Source organism: Pterocles gutturalis, unplaced genomic scaffold, assembly GCF_000699245.1.
Source record: "Pterocles gutturalis isolate BGI_N339 unplaced genomic scaffold, ASM69924v1 scaffold50083, whole genome shotgun sequence".
Classification (NCBI taxonomy): Eukaryota; Metazoa; Chordata; class Aves; order Pterocliformes; family Pteroclidae; genus Pterocles; species Pterocles gutturalis.
The window spans coordinates 1544-17144 of NW_010119901.1; the positions used below are offsets into that span (position 1 = coordinate 1544).

At 40.8% G+C, this 15601-nt stretch overlaps 1 protein-coding gene across 1 annotated transcript; it reads left to right on the forward strand.

The window, feature by feature from the left end:
* Positions 1-148: 148 nt before the first annotated feature.
* Positions 149-14426, forward strand: WDR78 (WD repeat domain 78; the record flags this gene model as incomplete). The annotated part of the gene is given in 15 exon segments (XM_010076689.1): positions 149-318; positions 2348-2520; positions 2745-2901; positions 4372-4511; positions 5619-5777; positions 6243-6330; positions 6332-6423; positions 7174-7418; positions 8749-8835; positions 10530-10681; positions 11397-11554; positions 11754-11875; positions 12571-12669; positions 13305-13531; positions 14281-14426. Coding segments are annotated over 15 exon segments (2215 nt in total), but the record flags the coding sequence as incomplete, so codon positions are not given.
* Positions 14427-15601: the final 1175 nt, after the last annotated feature.

The following is a 15601-nucleotide window of genomic DNA, read 5'->3' on the forward strand; positions in this document are numbered from 1 at the left end:
GTTATTTGCAGAGAGGGGTGACCTCTGTTCTGTCAGGTTCCTGCCTGGATCAGGGTCTTACGTTTCACACAAGATAAAATGTTGCAAGTGTCATCGCTGTCGCTTGTTCTGGGAACACAGTGAAACGATTATTTAAACATTTTTGCAGGTTTTTGATGATGAAGGAAAGGATGTGACACCCCATCCACTCTTCCATTCAGTTGTACCCAGGCAGGGCAAGCTCTTGCCATCAAGCTCGTACTGTGCGGCCATAGGATCTGGTTTTTTCTCTCCTTTTCCCATTGTTGGAGTGAATGCTAGCTTAGGTTCGTTCCCAAGGTAAGTCCATCTGCTGTCTCTTAAATCCTGTCTCACAGGGCTCCTCCCTGCAGCGGCCACACATCTGCTCTTCAGAGAGACTGAGAGCTGGAATCATTGTGCAGGGCTAATAATGACACTCTGTTGTCTAAATACAGAAACGTGTCTGTCATAGTCATCATTTAAATTTTGAGGAATAATAAATAGAATAAATGGAATTTGTCAATACTTGTGACTGTGTCAGCACTACTTCTGAAATGCGAATATATACAAGTGAAAGCAGACTGCAGCACACGCTCCTGGCATAGTTCTAATTTCATTTAAATTCTCTTTCCTAAACAACATTCGTTTTCTTATGTAACGTACCAGAATGGAGCATTTTTAGGGATGAGTACCCCACAGGTCAATGCAGACACCCAGGCTGCAGGTTTGGTAACGGTGAGGCCTGCATGCAAAGTTCTGATAGAACCTATGCACACATATGTGACAAAACACTGTCGTAAAGATAGAGGAGGTTGTGTTCCAGTTGTCTGGGCAAGGCCGTACAGCTGGGAAGGGGCATTTGCAGCTCGTTAATATACTTCCTTTAGCTACTTCCGATGCTCTCTGCCTTCTCCAAGCGTGTTTTTTCAAAAACTAGAATATATCAATACCTGCTTAGCTGTGGGTGTGCAAAAATGCTCTGGAAACAAAAGGTCTGGTTTCACTGAAGAGTTACACATTTCTTTCAAAGTATTGTGCCAGTTGTAACGATAATTATTCAGTACAGACAACCTTTTCTAAAAACGTGACTCTTTCAGTTCAAATATCCATATTTTGTTAACATAGCAAGAATCCTCTCTTTTCAACTAATTTCAGCAAGTTACCTCTGTGTCATTATGTGCATCCATTTCAAAAAATATTATTCTACAGAAACTTTTGAGTTAAAACTTCTAAATTACATGTTGTAGTACTTACCAGCTTTCATTTAAAAACCTTCAGTACAGAAGGAATAAACAAAGTCAATGGACTTGAGCCATTTTATCTTCAGGCTGACAAATTCAATTAAGTCGTGCAAAAGACGGTAAATAACTATTTGTGTTTAAAATGAAAAATAATGAACCACATCCCTTTATCAACCGGCGTGTGCACATCCAGGTTGTATGGAGAGGAGCTGCTGCTTCTGTATTCAAAGGGACTAAAAGATTAGGAAAGGTAGCACTGGAAGAAACATACAAGTTAAATAAAGACAAGCATTGTTTACTGTTTTATTTGGCAAAGTTGATGCCATTGTGATTTCTGAGAAAAAGAGATTGCTCTTTAAGAGCTATCTTTTTGTCATGTTTCCTAGGGTGGCCATCATAACGGATAATCCTGGAGGTAGGGATATTAACCAGAAACAAGTATACACAAAAAAAAAAAAAAAAAGACTTAAAAACACAATGTACCTCCTGAGAAATAAATGCACCCTTTCTGGAGACAAGAGCTCTTAATTTAAAAACCAAAATGAAATTATTTAACTTTAGTTTTAAATACAAATCTTTAAAATGCTCTTTTTCAGTATATTTATAATTGCTCACACTTGACTTTTGAGGAAGAGAAAATCTGCTGACAAACCTCCCACTGCATTGATGTTTTGAGTTTTACTTCTAGTTATCACAGCTATTCCCCCTATGAACATCACCTATTTTTTTTTAACAAGCTAAACCCTTCGAATGAGTTTCTCTTGCATTTTAAAGACATTTCAGCACATGCAAAGCACCGAAGGATGTAAGTTCTGGTTGAGAACAGTGCTGTCTGTGGGTTTGCATTATCGCTCAGTAGGCAGCCAAGACTTCATGTTATTATACGCCAAGAATGAATCTGAGAGTTCACCAGCTCCTTTTCCATCAGCTATTTAGTGCCTCAGGATACGCTCTCAGAGGAATTCTTCTTTTTTAAGTATTTTCAAACCATTTCATTATTTTATTTCCTAAGCCTTCTACAACTTCTTTCACAAGGCAAGCATCCCGGTAGATTCTATTACCGTCCTCTGTGGTTTATCCTGATAACAACGCTGCTCTTTTTGTAGTGCTTTGCTAACTGACATCTGGACTCTCACGGACTATTTCTGCTTATTTCTTTGTTACCGAAGGACATATGGAAGCAGCAATACTTCTATATCAAACGCATCAACGACTGAGTCCATACTAGATGAAACAGCAGAACCTGGCTTTCAACGAGACACAGCTCTTAGCTTATCTGGTAAAGAACATACACTGTATAATTATCGATTTCAGCTGTTCTTTGGAGCACTGGGATTTGTGAGGCACTGCAGGCAGTGGATGTGAGAGGCCCAGCACTTCAGAGGAACTCAGTGCCTCACCAGTCTTGGTTCCTGATCATTAAAATACTTTCAGAATTAATTTGTTTTCTTTTAAATTTAGAGCAGAAAAGGTCTCACTTGTTACCCTCATATAATTTTTCAGATGTGCAGGTGAGGCAAGAGGAGATAAAAGAAGACCTGACAGAAGAAGACTTAGATAGGAGGGTGGATATTTACCTCACAGAGACAGAAACTCTATGGATATTGGATATGCCATCTGTTGTGGTGTCTGCAGAATCCGAAGATGCAGGAAGAGTTATGTATGTATATTAGTAGCTGCATAGATGCACCTGGTATGCTCAGCACACCCAACTTCTGCTGATTGCACAGTCCTGAACAGGCTGCTCACATGCAGGTTCAGTGTCCTCACTGCTACAATTTGTCATTTCACCTTTGCTTAAAGCCATATTGGGCTGGAGTATCTCTTTTGACAAAACAGCCTAAATTCCTTACACCTCCGCCTTGCTGGTCAAATCCCTGCCCTCTTTCACTGATAAATGAAGGCAGACTGGCAAAAGCAGGGGATGGTGATGAGAACATGCAGGGGATGGGGGAAAGAGAAGATGGAAAAGTGTGATATTACATGCTTAAATAAATTTAAGTAATTAAACAGCACAATTTAATTTTAATGAAAACAGTAAGAAATTGCAGACCTCTGCATTGATTTGGTGTGGAGCTTTACAGACAATAATTTCTTAATAACAAAGATATAAACAAACTAGCAGGCCTTGGCTTCCTCTGAAGCTCCTCGCAGTGCTTCTAGCTCAAAGAAACCTCACCCCACTGCCAGTGCCCTTGCCTGTTAAAATACTGCATCTCCCTTAGTTGCATCCAGTGTGTTTGCACTTCAGAGCCTCCTCCCTGGACTGCCATGAACTTTGGTAGGGAGGTCACCCAGAACACGCAGTTTTTTGGCTTCCTCTCAGGAGCTGCCTCTTGAAACGTCTCGGTGAGGGATGTCAGCCTGATAGACTTGTCACGCAGCTTTTGGAGGCGGAAGCCCCAGCGCCTGAGATGCACGTACTGCAGCTGGCGAGTCAAACAGCTTAGATTCTGAGGTTTTTTTCTGCTAGTATACACACAAAGTTCATGGGAGGACTCCAGCCCCCGCTGTCTGTGAATCACACGGGAGTGATTTTGGCGAAGAAGGAAGAGGAAGAGCATCCTACAGATCGGAGTTAGCTGGTGTGCCCAGCACATGCTGCCAGCTGCACAGGAGCAGCCAGCGACTCTCCCTGAGCACAGAACCTGTTGCTGGACTAAGGCTGGGCGTAGATCTACATCTGCTGTTAGAATATTGAAACCAAAATAATAGTAAAAGTTTCACCGTTCCCTCTGATCATTCCTAAAGAACCTGAGGGCTGGACAAAATAGAAACCTACTAGTTTCATTTTGTCTCTTGGATGCGCTGCCTTTCACTCCCAAACGATGACAGCTATGTATTTCTGAACTCTTCTATATTCCTCAAAAGCACAAAGGTAGTTGGAGTAAGGATTTTTGCTGATGTCTGCCTCTACAGGGCATTTCTGGTTTAGAACAGCATCACAAGGTCAGAAATAGCTGCTGAAAGATGGTATGTAGAGTGAAATAAAGTCTGGCAATCAAAAAAAACCCTGCACAGTACAGAACAGAGTGTCCTCTCCTGTTCAACTTGTGGTTAAATACACTGAGAAGTTGAATGCAGATGTTTTTTCAGAAAGTCAATATACTTTTTTTTTTTTCCCCCCAAGGGAACGGAATAAGATTTATACTGACATGTGCAAAAATAGACCTGGGAATGATTGCTATGTAGAAAAAATGATGCAAACCATTAATGGGGCCACAAAGAACAAGGAAGTGCAATGTGACAAAATCATCATGGAAGAGAAAGGTAAACTTTCCCACACGGGAAAGGGCATTTAATAAGAATGGGGTCTCATTTACTACATAGTTGGGTTTATTATTAATTTAATTTACTTGTTAAATATTTATTTGGGAAGACTCCAGCATACAGCTAAATCATGGGATGTCAGAAGACTCCCCGCATACAGGCAGGATGCTGAGGAAAAGGGGGTTTTTTTGTGTCTTCCATCTCTAAGCCAGAGACAATGTTTCCTTAACTTTCACTTCCAGAACTTTAAGTTCAGACTAGTGTGATTTGTGGTGGCCTCTTCTGTCCCTCCTACAACCTGAAGTTGGTGCTGGTACACTGTATCCGTTGCAATAAAATAGTCATTACCCTAGCTGAGAGCTGCGGTGTCCTGCCTCCTCAGCACTCTGCAAGCAGAGCATGCTTCTTTGGAGGCAGGAATTCACCTCATGCGCAGCTATGCTCTTGAAATATGAAAGGACACAGTTCCCTTTTTTCCCCTTAACTTTTCAGTGACACTGATTCCTATTTCTGTTTGCCATAATGCAAAGAAGAGAACCTGTGTTATGAGATCTAAAACCTTGGGGAAAGCAGAAAATCTTGGCAGTCTCACAAGCTAGATGCAATTTTACAGAAAGTTCAGCCTCAGTGCTCTCAAAAAGTTGTAGAGGAATATCTAGGTTTTAGATGTGCCTGCTTTGCCTCACTTCAGACTTTTTTTTGTGTAGGAGGCCAAAAAAAACTATGGGGAATGCTATTGCAAACATTTTTCCTTCGTGTTCATTAGTGCATGTAAAATTAGTGAAAAAAATATATATCACTCTCAAAAGTAGTAAAATAGATATTAATCTGATTTGAAAACATATCTTGCCCTTTTTTGTGTGCCTTGGGCATCAGCAGGGCTCATTCCAACCTGCGTTTGAAGAGCTGAGCACACCAAGGCGAGGTTACAGAGCATTGTTGTGCTGGAGACGGCCCTGCTGAAGGGAAGCCTTTGGTTCCAAAGCCCCTCTGCCAGACTGTTGGGGCTCTAGTACAAGAAGTAAATCTTTGCTCAGCTGTACATAGTCCCTTGTAATAATGTACCGAGACAAGAGACTTGTGTAGAACAATGTAATTCATTTCTAGGGATGACGGTCACTAACTGGGACTTCTACGACACATTTAATGCATTGGAAATAGAACCTACGTCACAAGCAGAAGGTAGCAGAGCCACAACTGGGAAAATCAGCAAATCACATGCAGCTAAAGAGCACGATCAGACTATGGATATCTCTTCTGACAGAGGTAACATTTTTCCAGGTTTACATTTCTGCTGGTTTTTTTCATTCTTCTAAACCACGCGTATCACTATTTTGTGCGGTGAAAACTACATGAAGAAAACACTTGGACTGCCTGTCTGGCACGTGGAAGAATCTTGGACGGGTCTGCACTAACACCTTTTCTGTACAATGCCATCATAAACGATCGTAAATAAATAGTGACAAAGGTTGCTGGTACTAACTTACTTAGAACAGCAGAAGCAAAACACCAATTGTGAAAAATTCCGGAGGTATCTCATCCTGGGTACTTAAGCAATAAAAGAAAACAAAATTTAAGCATGTAAAAATTAATAGTGGGACTATTTTTTGATGACAATAGATTCTTCTATGCATTTTGCAGGTGGAGAAGGAGCCTTCATGTCCCCTTGACTTTTATGTGCAAAGTATTACCAGGTTAAAACTACTTTTTCACATATTATCTTGTTGTCAGGCTGCATACCTTCCACAATGGTTTCCGAAGGTGCTGTTCCTGCCAGAATCCACAAAGAGGAGGAATGTCATTCAGAAGCTATATTAACATCAAAAAGATTTATTTTTCATGGAGAGGATTCTAATGGAGAATATTTTTCAACCCAAACTTGCAGTTTATCGGCAGTTGCCTGTCCTTACAGGTTTGTTTCTTACTGGCTACCCTGTTTCCAGCACAAGGCTTTGCATGCTACTGAAAGTCCTGGAGTTATGTCCCTCATTGAATGTCTTTACAGACAACAAGTCACTTAAGAGATAGGCAAAGGAAAGGAGAGTTTATGAGATGTCAACATGAACTTTGCAGTTTTACACTCACTTTAACAGACATCCCTGCCATACTTGGTGGAAGAATTGAATAAATGAGTTCTCAGCTGGCTCATCTCCCCTTATCACCACAAACTGAGACTTACCCAAAATATTAGTCAAACTTGTCTCCTGACAGTTAAAATACAGATTAAATTTGCTACTTCTCCAACCAGTTTTTGCATTGGAATGTCTTTGGCAATTTCTTTTTTAAATTTATTTGATAAGGAGTCTGATCTAACTTGGAAAAATCCCCATGTAAACAATTTTTAAATATGAGAGATTAGAAACATCCCTGGCGGGGTGTGGACATAAATTCATAACTTGTTGCTGGGTAGCTAAACCCACTCAATAAACAGCTGGAGCATAACCGGCACACTGCAGCCTGGTCTACCCACCTATGTCCCCATCAACATTTTAGACACAGTTTTAAAAATTAGGATATCTTAATTCCTCAAATCTTCACTTCATTTTTTTTTTTGTGCTGCAAAATATTTGCTGAAAGGGAAAATTTTTCTTCCCATGTGAATGACTGGAGTTAGATAAGTGAAACATTACTACTCAGATTCCACCATATTTGTGCGTTTTAGATCCTGGTATTACATCAGACACTAGCGGTACAGTAGCAGCCGTGAAAAAATCTAAACAGGAAGAGCACGACAAGAAAAAGAAGGATGAGCAGAAGGAAGCATTCATTGACTCATCAGTTCTGTCAGATCTAAACCAAACCCCAGAGGAAATTCTACCTCCCGGGCTGGAATGGCTGTGGTCATATACATGTGATTTAACTAAGGGTTACAGTGTGAGCAGCATGGCTTGGAACAAAGTAAACCCGGTGAGTTCCCCTACACAATGGTACAAGCAATTGTTGGTGTAAATAAACTCCTGATTTTGATGAACTTTGTTGGGAGGGATCAGAGCTGGATTCAGCCCTGCAGTCACACGGGTTGTCTTTGCATCCCCCTCTCTGAATTTTCTCCTTCCATACAACAATATTGCTGCATTATTCTACAGGTCCGACAGCTGCACTAGGTTTTTCCTACAAATGTATCACAACAACTTTAATTGGTCCAGAATTTAATTTAATTGGTCCAGTTTACCATGGGCAGTCACCTGAACAACAACGTTGAGATAACAGACTTGGCATGTTATAGAACTGGAGGTTGAAATTTAAACCCCTACTACTAAACTTTATCACCATTGATGGAGTTTATTCGCAATAGTTTAGATCTTTGTTTCTAACAGTAATCTCCAAAGAAAGCAGCATTCATCAAACTTTAAGGACAAGAAGCGTAAAAACAGGCACAGATTTCTGAGCAGCTGGCCCAGGTTTATTTAATTCGGTTCCAGGGGAGGTGAGAAGGACTCGGACATCTCCACTTTTGGGTAATATTACGGCTCAGTTTGTCCAACAGAGCTCTCTTATGGCCACAACAAAAATAATGAATGGGAGGAAGGTAAAAACAGGTGAGGATGAGAAACATAAAACCAGTAAGATTGCCCTAAGGGAAAACCAGAGAGAAAATAAAGACCATTTCATACTGTGAGTACATCAGATCCCCAGATATTGTAAAGTTGGACGCATGTATAGACTTCAGTCTGAGAATTATAGGGCAAACAAATACCTGCTTTTAAAGTGTTAGATTCACAAACTGCTTGTGTGTAGGAAAAAAAAAATAGTAAAGTTGAAGACTAAAGTCTTGCTGCTGTTTCTTACTTCTGCTTATGGAAAGGAATGAAGGGAATTCACTGGACCCCACTGTAGAGGGCTAAAAGCTAGGAGTTTGGGTTGGCCACTGAAGCCCCTTTTACAGCTAACGCTGAGAGAGAAAAGTAAAAGTATTATTACATATTCCATTAAAGACTGAGCATTAAAATACAGTTATAGAATCTCCAGAAGGGGACATACTTTGATGATGGCCAGGGAGGGGGGATTGCACACCCAGCTCATTGTGACTGCGAATGCACTTTCAGTTGAATCAGGTTTCAGTATTCTAGAAATTCTGAAATTCTCTTTTTCTTGTGCGTTATTCTACTTGCATATGACATGAGCATTACTTTTCCAGACTTTGCACTGGGAGTCACTGTTAGCAGAAAGTTATTTTTAAAATATGTAACTGAACTTCAAGTTAAACTGAGATCTACCTGTGGATCTGTGCTTTTAGGATCTTTTAGCTGTTGGTTATGGAGCGTTTGATTTCAAAGAGCAGAAGAAAGGCTTGGCTTGCTGTTGGTCATTGAAGAACCCCATGGTAACAAGCAGCCAGTTTGTTTTCTTTCTTTTTCGTCAATGCATTTTTCTGCTGCACTATTTCTGCTTTATTTCCCTCCTCCTGTTTCAAAAAGCAAAGTCTAGCCAGTAACGTTGAATTTGCTAGCCGAAATCACACATTTCTGGAAAACTGATTTCAACTGCAGTACCTAGCAACATGCTTGTATCTTGACCCAAAGAAAGTGCCTGCAGGAAGCAGTTTAGTTTCTGTGCCTGTCCGTCCTCTCAATTAACACCTCCAGCAGAGGTGCTGACTGTACTGGTGGTTTGGTAACACAGACATCTGTTCACAGGAGCTAAACTCCTCGCACACAGGCCAGCAAGCAGCTAGCAGATGGTTACAGCTCTCAGGTAGTACCAGTCCACGCTGGGCACTTAGCAATGCAGATCTCCCTATCCCATTCCCAACCCCTAGGGCCACCTACCCAAGGCTGTAAATCTGTTTTGTTATTACAGTGGGTAGACCCAGGTGTGTAGTAATTATTTTTTAGACTGGAAAAGTCTTGAGCACAGCAAATGTGAAAATAAATCCATTTACCTTTTGTTTTTCAAAATCTATAGACCATTTGTTCAGTACTTCCAGACTCTCACTACAGAGAATATCTGTTTTAAATTTAAGGATTATCCTTTCCCATCCATTTTCTGTTGTACCATGAAATTCTATTAGGCTGAAGGAAAAAAAATTAAAGGTACACCATCAAATAGAATTATCTAATCTTAACTTCTAATAATACTGTCAAAAAAGACAGTAGATTTCATAGATGTGACGTTTACACCTTTACGTATCCACCTGAAAAGCAATCCTTTCTAAAGTATCCATTTTAAAAAAAATCTTGGAAATCTTAGTTATAAAATGACACAGTAAAAGTCACCTGATTGCCATCAAATTACACAATTTTTTTTGTTGTTTGCTTTGTTCTACAAATCTTGCTTTCCCAAATTTGTGTGTTAGACTAATTTAAATCAAGCAGAGTCAAGTCTTTGATTCATATTTATCACACCAACAACAATCAAATACTCTTGTGACTCCCTGATGTCCCCAAGTGCCTACCATTAAGAAATAAGGTCTGGCACACACATGAAAATACTTTTTTTTGCAAACTAACGCTCTGCTGCTTCCCATTTCAAGAGCTTGGTGTTGGGACTTTAAGGATTTAATCTTACAACAGAGCTGAATCGGTTCTTTGGTTACACAGAAAATGACATTAAAAGAGCAGTTTACAGATTCCCTGGAGCACATTAGATTGCATTTTATCTTCAGCTAAGTTGGAAAGGTGTTTACCTTCACATTATAAGACAGGAAGCAACTGGAGAAATTTTCCAAAATGCCAAGTTTGTTTTAAAAAAGAAAAAAACAAAACCCCCCACACTGCTCTCACACAGCTGAATTGTAGGGAACTTGATTTTTAAGTATTTGGTTTGGAGTAGGCCCATCTACCTTATTTTACAGTGTCCTTTTTCTGCATAGTCTTTCTTTTTCCTAATGTTATCAGTTGCAGCAAGAAAGAAACTGAACCGTTTAGAATACGGTACCTAATTTCTGTCTAGAAGTCCCTATGGTCATCAGCACTGGAATTTTCCAGCAGAGCCTGGCAATTTAGAATCCAGTGCTGAGAAGACCAAGGTAAATTAAGAAACTAACTTAAAGCCTTCTTGTATTTTTCTACTGTTCAGTGGCCAGAGCGTATTTTCCAGTGTGAGCATTGTGTTACTGCTTTGGATTTTTCCACGACAAGCCCGAATCTTTTAGCAGTTGGAATGTACAATGGTTCTGTCGCAATCTATAATGTACGGAGTCGTAACGATGCTGCACTTTTGGACAGCGGGTAAGGCTGTGATTTCCCATCTTCTCCCATGTCTTAGCAAACAACAAATAAAAGAATATCCACAACTGAGAGGCTGAGGGAATAGTAACAGTCTGGATAAGTCTGGATAAGTAAGGCTTGTGAATGCTCAGGAGTGTTGCACAATTTTTTAATTTTTTAATTTCCAACTTTTGCCAGGATCTTCCAGCTATGACTGGAAATGCCTACATTACCCTCAAACACTACAAGTTTCTGGAGCAAAACTGCAGACACAAATTTTATGATAGTGCCTAAATGCTTTTGCTGTTTACTCACTGATTCTACTTGCCAAAAATGGAAAGAATATCAGAATAGCTGAGGGACAAGCAGGAGTTACGAAGAAAATGAGAGAAGGGATGATCAGAGAGACATTTGCCTTGAGGGTGGCTCCCCAATTCTGAGGCAGTCTCCTGCAAGGTGCAGATTGTTTTCATGATTCAGGTATCAATTAAAGGTACATCAGCACATTAAACAGTGCCCTGAAACTAGATATCAAACATGTTTGATAAAAGAAAAAATTTCCTGGAGAAAACAGCCAATGGTTTGGGTTTTTTTTTTCTTTTTTTAAAGAAAAGCTAAACTACATTTCTGTCAGAAGACTTGACGTTCATTACAGAGTGGAAGGTTAATAATTTTTCAAATATATGGTCTTCATCTTCATTCATATATGATTTATCATGAGCATTTTTTGTCCCAGGGAATCTCCAAATAAACACACAGGACCTGTATGGCAGCTGAGGTGGGTGGAACAGGACAGAGGTACAACAGGAGATGGCAAAAAAGAGAGATTAATGTGTATCTCAGCAGATGGCCGAGTAACCGAGTGGCTTATACAGAAGAGACTAGATTGCACTGGTAAGCGTTTTCCCCTGCAGCTTTCCTACAGAGGGATAATACTTGAAATGGCAATTGCTTCATTTTATTTCAGGTGACATTCTTTACAGGAATTATCATACACTAAATATTTAAGAGCTGTTGAGCATTCCACAGCAGCACGAGTTATTTCTAGCCCTGTCCTATGCCTGTTTGACAAAAACTCTTGCTATTTGCACAGATCTGATGAAAATAAAGCGAGCAGAAAGTGAGAAGAAAAAATTACCAGGTCAGAAGGAAAGGAAAAGTGAAGCTCCAATATCTCAACAGGCAGCTGGAATGTGCTTTGACTTCCATCCAAAGGTAGGCTCAGAAAGTCCATCCTGGCTAAAGTGTTATATAGGAAAACTATGCTGCAGGGGGGAGATCCTCAGCCAGAGCTACCTTAATATGCACTAACCTGGGACTTACGCTGGTATATTCAGTTCTGAAACAAATGACTTCTTAGCTAATAACAGTTTTACCCAAAATGGATGATGTGGTAAACCCAGCAAGTAATCCCCGTACGTGAACAAGTACATTATTTCAGCCTGTTACTCACATTGGCTTTGGGCCGGATCCGAGGGCAGCTTTCCTCTGTGTGTTGGTCAAATCAGTGAGAATTTGACTGTGCAACATCTCCCGAGTCTAGGACTTTGATGGCTGCACTTACCCTCTTTATCCAGCTGAATATTTGGTCCTCAGAGCAGCTGAAGAATACCTGTGGTTGCCCATGTGGATCACAGAAAGTCCGAGATTTTCAGGAGTCAAAAATCGCAGTGTGTGTTCTGCCTGGATGGAGAACACACAGAGCAAATGAGATACATTCTGGCACCGCTGTATCTCTGTGCACACCCCTCTGTAGCACACGTGCAGCAAGCCCAACACACAACATCCTGAAAACTCCACTTTACTCCTTCAGAGGACTGTCCCTGCCAAACTCCTCCAGTCCTTCATATATTTTTGGATGAGTGACAAATAGGTTAACCCAACTTTGGTTACTTTTACCTTTCTTTCAGGATACTAATTTTTATCTTGCTGGAACAGAAGAGGGTCACATCCACAGGTGTTCTTGTTCATGCAGTGAGCAGTTTCTAGAGACTTACAGAGGCCATAAGGTGGGTGATACATAGAAAAAGTAGCCACAGCAGAAACTGCTCAATTAATTTCACTAATGTAATAGTTTCTTTGCTTATATTTACTGAACAAAATATCTGCAACAAAAACCCCTAAACTTCTTTTCTTACATTAGGAATGGATTACCATAGCATAAAGCATCACAGCTTTAAAGGATTACTTTCTACACTATAAGGATTTTTTTAAAGTATTTTATTAAAATTTTTACTATAAACTGTTTTAAAGCTTTAGTTCTGGCTTTACTTTAGCAAAACAACCAGTAATCTCATTGTTCTAGAAACCACAGTTAAATAGTCTTACCTCTCAGAGAAAGATGGCAGAACTTTAACACATCATCTTTTTTTTAAAGTCTTTGCTTCATCCAAGAAGCTGCCCTTTCAGCATCAGCTTCTCCTGACAACTGGGGAAGGGACAGAATCAGCTGAATGCTTTTTATTCGCAGGATCTCCCCTGTTTTACCACATCTGCTGCATCCTAATTTCCTATGGGGACACAGAAAACAATGCTGGTTTTGCTGTTAAGGTCAGAGGATAGTCAGGGACTATTAAAACCACCCTGTGAGGCTGTAGCTCCAGAATAACACAAACTTCTTTTTTGTTTCTTCCCAAACACCAAGGGTCCTGTGTACAAAGTTGCTTGGAATCCATTCAGCACCGACATGTTCCTAAGCTGCTCTGCAGACTGGAGCATTATTTTATGGCAGCAGGATTCACAGACGCCAGTTCTAGCTTTCAGTTCTGCCTCCGCTTGTGTTCAGGACATTACGTGGTCTCCAAAATCAGCCTTCGTATTTGCAGCAGCAAAAGAAAGCAGAGTAGAAATTTGGGATCTCAGTGTCAGTATGTAAGTAATTACTTTTCTCAAGATTCAGAAACTTCATGGCACAAAGGCTACACATTATTTGCCCAACCAGTGTTGTTATCAGGTCATGACAGCTGCACGCCGTTTGCTTGCTTAGTTATGGAAAGTATTGCATTTTGAAACACGCATTTTGTAAAAGCAGGTGGTAGTTACCTGAGAATTGTGATAAGAGAAGGAGCTGGATGCCTCATGGAACTGATAAAGGGTAAAACTGCCTTTTTCTCCTGCAGAAATCATAGATTCTACCACCGCCATGGTTAAAAGGAAAAATAACAAAACTGAGCTACTTTGGACCTTTTATAAAGATAAGATGGTCAGAAGTTCAGATACCCCTCCCGCTTTCCCACTGCTGTAAAGTAGGTGCACATCTCATGTGCAGCCGAGTTAATCTGTGGCCTCGTACTGCTGGTCTGTACTATTTGGTACTAATGACAGTGTGAAGCCCGCAGTGGAGCAGGCAGCCCACCAAATCTTGCAGCAGCATAAAGCAAATTATTCATATAATAAAAATATTCACCACAACCCCCATATTAGGCAACAGGACAGATTTTAGGCAACCAGGATTATTTCAATTCATAGCAGCTGGGATTTTTGTTCTGGTAGAGACCAAAGAGAACACTGCCTCGCTTCTTATTTTTTTAGTTAATCTAGAACGGAAAAAGTAAAACATGCAACATTTATTGTGCTTGCATTTCTGCTAGAATTTAATTCTTGCCTCTTCTGGGTTGCAGCTTGGACCCCGTGATCTCTTGCTTTGCCAACCCAGGAGCGGAATTCACGTCCGTCCTCTTTGCTAAGAACACTGACTGCCTGCTGGTCGGAGACAGTAACGGAGAAGTCGGTGTGTTTGAGCTGCAGAACCTGGCTGCTCCCAGTGGTAAGGTGCGATTCATCAGGACAAGGCGGTGGTCCTCACAGGCTGCGTGTTTGTCTGGTACTTCCTCCTCAGAAAGGGGTTTGTGTTGAAGATGCAGCTAATAAACACCAAAATAGGTGGAATCAGATACAATTCCATAACCAGATTAAAACCCGGGGTGGTTCCTGCTCTTCTGCATGCCACACCACTAGAAACTTCAGGAACGGGTAAGTCAACATCGAATTTGAGGTTTCAGTTGATTGCAAATCCAGAGGTTGGCCACAGCTGGATTTGGGAGGGGCACTTAGGGCAAGGGCAGAAGGTGGTTCTTCCTCTGAAGCAGATGGCAGGTGACTGTGTTTGGCAGAACGCCCTTACCCGCTGACAACGCAGGAGTGACGTGCCCTCTCCTGGCCACCACCAAGACAGTCCCATTTCGTTGGTGCCAGCAAACCCACGAGCCCTCAGCTCTACCTTGCCTGCACTCCTTCAGAAGCCACTCCTTATCCTGGCGAGGGCTTTTCTGGCCTAGATGATGTGAGAATTTGACTTGTCTTACAACTAAATTCCTTTCCAGTCGTACCATTGCACAGATTCTGTGTCAGCAGCAGAGTAAAAGCTGACCGAGGTCACCTGTGAATCCATCTGTTCACTTTTGCTCCTACCCATTGTATAAACTGGTGTTAATTTGTACCAAGGCCCACCTGGGCCCTCCTTGCCTGGTCCATGGTACAAAATCCTGAAGCACCAGGAGGATCCTTTCTCCAGGATCCATCTGCACCCCGAACTGCACTGCTCCCGTTGTCCTTTCAGCTTTGAGCAAGTTGCTTTGGCTTACCAGACTTGGGTTCCCAATTTGTAAAATGGGATCGGTACTTCTAAAAACACCTTCTGAGTTACACGGTACAAAATACTAAAGCTGGAGAGAACAAAAATACTGATTTTAATCTAAACTTCATTCTTAGGGTCTTAAACATTAAAAATTCACAATTGCCAGCATTGTATTTAGGAATTCGGGTATTTCCAGCCTTGTTTGCACCACACAGCAAAAAAAAGATATTTCCCTTAAAAACTGGAAGCGAGACCATTGTTGTTAAACACAGAAAATAAAATCAGTTGGTTTTTTCCTACAAATTACCATGAAGCAGCCCAAGTTCTCTGAGCATTAGAAGCTCTTCAGCTAATAAGAGGACAGG